The sequence below is a fragment of the Vicia villosa genome, linkage group LG3, assembly GCF_029867415.1.
Source record: "Vicia villosa cultivar HV-30 ecotype Madison, WI linkage group LG3, Vvil1.0, whole genome shotgun sequence".
NCBI lineage: Eukaryota > Viridiplantae > Streptophyta > Magnoliopsida > Fabales > Fabaceae > Vicia > Vicia villosa.
Genome location: NC_081182.1, coordinates 187,863,777 through 187,870,976, shown reverse-complemented (window position 1 = coordinate 187,870,976; position 7,200 = coordinate 187,863,777). Strand labels below are relative to the sequence as shown.

The 7,200-nt window shown below is 36.9% G+C and overlaps 1 protein-coding gene across 1 annotated transcript; it reads left to right on the top strand.

The window, feature by feature from the left end:
• Window positions 1–5,423: 5,423 nt before the first annotated feature.
• On the top strand, window positions 5,424–6,699 carry LOC131659543 (protein MAIN-LIKE 1-like). Its single transcript, XM_058928718.1, has 2 exons — window positions 5,424–5,840; window positions 6,172–6,699. Exons 1-2 carry the CDS (start codon window positions 5,424–5,426, stop codon window positions 6,697–6,699), a joined length of 945 nt encoding a protein of 314 aa, XP_058784701.1.
• The last annotated feature ends 501 nt before the right edge of the window (window positions 6,700–7,200 follow it).

Sequence of the window (7,200 nt, the reverse complement as noted above, 5' to 3'; positions counted from 1 at the left end):
TACTCTCGGATTGTGAGGGGAACCAGTATATATCGTTGCGTTCTTTACTTTTCCGCACTTTATCGCTTTCATCACCATTACCAAAGAAAAGAAAAGAACCTTACAAAAAACCTTCAAACACTTAACCAAAAATTATTAGAAGTATTCTCATAAAACCGATTAAATTTTTGAAAACCTAATTCACCCCCCCTCTTAGGCGCACTCTTATACTTACATCATATAGAAAGAAGGAATAGGAGCATTCTTGACATGGCTTGGAACATGCTAAAACACGAGAACTTGCCATATCAGTTTTAGGGAGAGGCATTTGATATTGTCGCTTATATTCTCAACCGATGGTCAACTAAGAAGCTTAAAATGAAAGTATAAGAAGAAGCTTAGTGTGCAATAAATCCATGTGTGAAGCATCTGAAGATTTTTGGATCAGTTTTTTATAAACATGTACCTGATCAGAGGAGGACCAAATTGCAAGACAAGAGTGAAAAGATGATATTCATAGGATATAATCCAACAAGTTCCTACAAATTATATAATCTTGTCGATAAATAAATTCACCTCAGCAGAGATGTGGTCTTTGATAAATCAGAGACCTAGAAATGGCATACAAAAGATAGCATGGAAGGTGAAGTCATGCACATTTGTGTAGACTATGATGAGAATGAAGAGTCTGATGATGAAACAAATGGTGAAGACAATGGAGTTGGTGAAGTTGCACAAATTGAATCTTATGCTAATGAGAGACCGTAAAGGTGAAGACAAGTAACTAGAAGATTGGAGAATTGTGAAGTATTTTCATATAATGCAATTAGAAATGAAAGAGATTTGATACATTTTTCCCTTTTGGATGATGTGGAGCCAATTAGTCACTCAGAAGTAATGGAGATCAAGGTGAGGGCCGACCTTGGGCCAGGGCAACCAGACCCACGACCCAGGGCCTCAAAAAATCGGGGGCCTCAAAATCGGATGAAGAGGAAAAAAATATAATAAATATTAAATAATAAATATAAGTTTCACTAATCAATTAACAACTTGAAGCAATAGCCGAGAAGTAAAAGTCATGGATATGGAAAGTATAGGTCTTGAGTTCGTGTCGTTGTAGAAGTAGTTTTTACAATTTTATTATTTATTTTTACTTTACTCTATGAACCACAATAGCAACAGAAACGTGATAAATGGTAATACATGATAATCTGTGCGGAGAGAATTAATGTTTTGTTGACCATATTGTTAGTTGTGGGTTTGAAATCAATTTCTCTCTCCATCTTTATTTTGATCAGTAATTTCTTTCTCCATTTTTTATTATCATAATTTTTTATTTATATATTATAAGTTTGCCTTAAGTAATTTCTCTCTCCATTTTAGTATTAATATAACTAAAAATATCATATATGCATTTTCATGGACCTTTTCAATTTTTGAAAAATAAAAATTTGAATAATGTATATAAAATATATTTAAAAAATCCATCATATAATAAATTTATTTATTATTAAATTTATATGATAAAATATAGTATACTATTATTTATGTTTAGTTTTATTACTTTTATTTTATAAAAAAATATATTATTAAATTTTATTTTTTATAATAAATTAAAATATAAAAAATTTAATATTTGCTCAGGGCCTCTAAAATGTCGGGACCAGCCCGCCTCTACGTGAGAATAAGAAAACTATTAGTTTAAGATCAGTGTAAAAGACTAAGCATAATTCAGATGCCTCAATTTTATAACACAAAGAAAGATTATTGGCTAAATGATTCTTGTAAAAACATGGCGTAAGCTATAATGATGCCTTTGCTCTTGTGGCAAGACTTAAATAAAAGGTTGGTAATAGAAATAACTAGTAGTAGAGACTGATCCTGCATCATTTGGATATAAAGTCTTTATTCTCAAATAGTCCTTTATAAGAAATAGTCCATGTAAAGGAAAGGAACAAATGGTATACGAGTTGCAAAAGACTTTATATGGTATGAAGCAAGCTACAAGAACTTAGAATAAAATGATTGCATAAGACAACAATGATAGAAGAAATACATCTGGTTATGTATTGTTATACAATGAAACCAACATCTCTTGGCGTACAAAGAAGTAGTCAATCACTATAGTGTCCTCTTTTGAACCTAGGAATATTATAGAATCATTTGGCTCATGTTAATCAATTTAGCTTGACTCTTTGTTGAAGGAGATAATGTGTGAAGTGCAAAAACCTTTGAAGTTGGTGATTGAACAAATTTACAATAAGTTTGATGATGAAGAAACAAGCATATTGAGACAATATTTAATTTCAAAAAAGAGTAATTGATGAAAAGCATGATATAAGTCATGCATTGCCTTACAAAGAAGCAATTTCCATATGGCTTTACAAAAATATTAAAGATTGAAGTTTTAAATATTTGAGGACTGACTTGAAGATGTTTGGAATTATTTTGTATGTGTGTGAGGGGGTTATAACTAACTAAAAGTTAGTTAAAGTTGGTTAGCTTTGAGATTCAAATATGCCTTTCATGTAATGCAATTTATAAGCTTGTGTGAAACTTAATTGAAACAAAACTTTAGGAAATATCTCTCTCTTTTGATTTTCTTATTAGCTTTTGTTGTGCCATTAAAACACCATGCAAGTCATGCGACAAACTTGAAAAAATTTAAATAACAAGGTTTAAAAAAATTACCCAAAAAACCACATTTTGGGAAAATTTACCAAAGTGTATAGGTTTGGCAGCACACCCTGGAGTATGCGCCAACCAAATGGCGCCAACAGTTAAAATTTAAGGAATGCGCCATTTCAAATGGCATCTATGTTCAACCCAAATTAGGTTAGCCATTTGAAATGGCGCCTATGTACAAGTTGTTACACATAGGAGCCGTTTGAAATGGCTCTTATGTGTTAGGGCTTTTTCTAGGAAAAAATATCGCATTCCCTCTCATTTCGCACACAGTTTTTAGTTCCGTTCATTGATTTTGTCTATGATTTTTCTCTCTGTCGTTAACCCTAATTATTAATATTCTGGCATTTAAAAAAGTAAATTTCATTGCTTAAAAATATTTTACAAAGTTGTTACTCAATAATTTTCCTAGGGCATACAATTAAACACGCGTTGAGGTTGTTCCACGACTAGGACATTTGTTTTTATTGTGCCCTAGCTGACGCCAAATGCTACACTTTCTTTCCATTTTGTCACGAAGATCCATTTCGGTTCGAATACGAGTACTGTTGGGGCGACTCTTTTTCTTTTGTCGCATCATGTCATTATGCCAAACTACTTCCCCATCATAATCGGGCTAGTAATCCTCCTTCGCTACCACTAGAGATGCCACATTGTATACCTCGAGCAGGGTGTCAATCTTGTAAATTGGAGATAGTACTGACAATGCATCTCGGTGCGCATATGCACATGCTTCTAGGACATGTGAGAAAGGCATACGAAATGCTTGAAACTTTCCACAGTCGCACCAATGGTCATCTAGTAGAACCCTATATTGTTATCTTGGTAATCCTTCGTTGTGGTCAACTGTTTCTCTAAAACTGAAGGTGCGGTTGAATCGATTAAAAGTAGTAACATGATGATTGTTGGCCTTTGTTGATTGTGCTTTCAAAAAGTTCATGCAACTCTCGCTGAACAGTTGTCCCGATTCTCTAACAGCACTCCACCTATGACCTCTTGTTGAGAATAACGAAGCCATCTTAAAGTAGGTTGCTTCCACCAGTGCAGTAATAGGAAGATTTCGAATGCCCTTAAAGACACCATTCATGGATTCCACAAGATTTGTTGTCATGTGACCCCATCGTACGCCATTGTCATAAGCCCTAGTCCATTTCTCCCTTGCAAGGTTATTAATCCAGGTTCCCGCATTCGGATTTAGCAATACAATTTCACTCAGAAAATGTTGGAATGTGGGTTGAGTTAACGCATACCCTGCATTGACTAGTGTCTTTTGGAGGTGCCTATCCTTAATCTCCCGCATGAAATTCTGGACAATATGTCGAATACAGTATACATGTGTTGATGACGGGTGTTGCCATCCGTTAGCCGGATTGTTGTAAGAACTTTCAATGGAAGCGTGCTTATCAGATATTAAACAAAGATCAGGTTGAGGAGCAACATATTTTTCGGAGATTCCTTAGAAAGAAACTCCAACCCGCAACAGTTTCACCTTCCACTATTGCGAATGCTACTGGAAATATATTGTTAGTTCCATCTTGTGCAACAACCATCAACATGGTTCCTTTGTATTTACCGTATAACCAAGTTCCATCGATTTGCAGTATCGGTTTACAATATGCAAACCCTCGTATGCAAGGTTGGAAATCCCAGAAAAGGCGATGGAATATTCCATTTCCTTGGACACGGGTTCCGCCCGGGGCTTGCGCTGAAAATGTCCTTAGAATAGAGACGGTGTCAGGAGCATATGTTTGAGGCGCAGTTAGGTAACTTGGAATATTTTTGTATGACTCCTCCCAATTTCTGTACACAATTTCAATGGCCTTTGTTTTCGCTATCCAAGCCTTTCTGTAGGATGGAGTATAGTTGTATGTTGTAATGATATGCGAGATTATCGTCTTCCTATGCGAAGCACACAGTCTGAATGCACAATCAGGTTTTTACATTTGATTATATACCTTTCTAGGTTCGTGCGATCTACTTTAAAATCAACATTATGTGCCATGTGCCATTTTTTAATAGTTCTCAGACATGCCTTATTAGAAGGAAACTTATCTCCGATCTTTAACACTTCATCACTTTGTATGTACGGGTTGAAGAAGATATCAAATGAAGGTTCGTCACCTTGTCACAATAGCTTGTCACATGCATGAAGCCTACTATGACACCTAGACCTATACTGAATGCATGTATTGCTACTCTGTAACCTACACCTAAACTGCATGCTTGCACATTTTTCCTACACCTAACACAACTAGATGTTGTGACATATCTAGTATGCATTGAGTTACCGTTTCATCTTTCTCACTATATATACATGTACTCTATTCTCATTATTTTCATCAACAACACAAAAATCAACCCATCAGAAAACTAAAACCTTAAGTGTTTCCAGTTTCAAAATACCAACTATGTCTCTCTTAACGTGGGGAAACAAACACCGAGGGACAAAGGAAAACATCGAATCATATGTAAGTTTTTTTTGTTATGCATTACATTTATTGTAATATAATTGCATATTAATCTTGTGTTACATTTTTTAGGATGTCACTCGATTCTGTACCCGCAGTCACGTTGTTGTCTAACCTGATGAACTCATTATACCATATTTACAACGGCCTGGTTTCGGGCGCATTGTCTACATTACTAACCAAACCATTGATCTTAAGTTTGTCCTGGCCTTGTTAGAACGATGGAGGCCAGAAACTCAAACGTTTCATCTTCCAACCGAGGAATGCACAATAACCTTGGAAGATGTATACATGTTGTTGGGCATTCCGGTAGCAGGTAAGGTCGTTAATGGGGCTGTCCAACAAGCCAATGCCCTTTGCGAACAAGCATTGGGCATTGATTTGATAGAAGGTGATGAAGGTGCTAAAGGCCATGGTATCAACCTAAAGGCTCTTAAGGAATATTATAAAGCATTTTGTTTGAACGAAAATTCGTCTGAAAAAATGAAACTGATGAAAACTAGGTGTTACTTGATGTTGCTGTTTGGAAACGTGTTATTTCCAGAAAGTACTGGAAACACGGCTAATTTTATGTATTTACGTTTGCTTCTTGACGTTGATAAAGTTGGTCAATATAGTTGGGGGTCTACTGTCCTGGCTATGCTGTATCAATCCCTATGTAAGAGCGCTAAGAAAGATTCTTGCACGTTTTATGGATGCGCTCTCTTGGTCTAAATGTGGGGGTGGTGGAGAATGCCTATACTGGCGCTCGCAAACAACGGCGAATACACGTTCCCCTATGCAAAAAAGTGAGTATTTGAATCTTATTTTAATTCAAATAAAGTCATTAGGGTTTACTTCAGCTAACAAATATATATTGCATTTCAGATTTTGCATAAAAGGAATGAACTACAGCCTGAATCCGAGGGGAAACATCGTGATTTACCGCCAGCTTCTTGATCACTTACGACCGGAGGATATATTATCTCTAATCTCTTCATCTTTCACGTTCTTTTTTATATTACATGACGAATTTAATTATTAAGCTTTGTACATGCAGTTTATTTGGAGACCATACTTGGAACTCGATCATGAACCTAACGCTAAAGATGCCGCTATTTGGACAGCAAAGACGACCATCCTGAGGTACAACATTGTCGAGATGCATCATATTGATCGAGTCAAACTCCAGTTCGGGATGCATCAAGGTATCCCTGATCCTCCAACTGATTTGGGAGAGTGGCACATGAAACGAGTCAATCATCAATGGAGTGTCCAAACCTGGAAGGAATTCGCTCCGGAATGGCGTCGGATGTGGAAAAATTGTAGCGACCATGTCCTCAACTTGCCTGTTAGTGATATTGAAATGAAACCATCAAGACAATATATGAGTTGGTACAAAACTGTTACCACCCCCGATATATTTGTGGCAGACCCTTTCTACTTAATAGACCACTGCCGACAAAACTACATCATCCCACAACAAGAACAACAACTACAATACCAACAACAAACCCAATACCAAGAACAAACCCAATACCAATACAGCGCCCAACAACACAACTACCAACAATACAACCCATTCTAGACTCAGTCCCAACCATTTCCCAACAACAAGACCAATACCAACAACACAGCTTATTTCAAACCCAGTCCCAACCACTATTTCAACCACACAATCAACCACCTCGCCAAAATCGTATACGACCCACCCAATACCAAGAAGGAAGCTCCTCTAGATCATTCAACCAACACAACGAGGATGGTTCCTCAAGAATCCAACTAAGTCCCGAATTTGGTCCACGGGATGAAAGTGACCACGATGACCCACTCATATCACAAGCCTCTCACCACCGTAGCCCATATGGCTACGCAACACCAACCAAAACATTTTCCTTTTATCAAGGAAGTTGAATTGCCACCGGGTGCTACCAACCATAAGTCCTAGCTCCACCTCCTCCCCCACCACCATTTCAAAGCTATGAGGAAATGGGTAACCGACTTTACGACAGCCGGCTTCTAGGACGTTACGGTAACGATTTCCTTGACACAGAAATTATTGACGGAACACTTCCAAGCCCATCCACCC

What these genes read in the sequence shown, in the direction of transcription:
- LOC131659543 (XM_058928718.1), top strand. Translation starts at nt 5,424, where the DNA reads ATGTTGTTGGGCATTCCGGTAGCAGGTAAGGTCGTTAATGGGGCTGTC. An exon ending in TTTATGGATGCGCTCTCTTG is followed by an intron (nt 5,841 to 6,171) that starts GTCTAAATGTGG and finishes TTGTACATGCAG; the next exon opens with TTTATTTGGAGACCATACTT.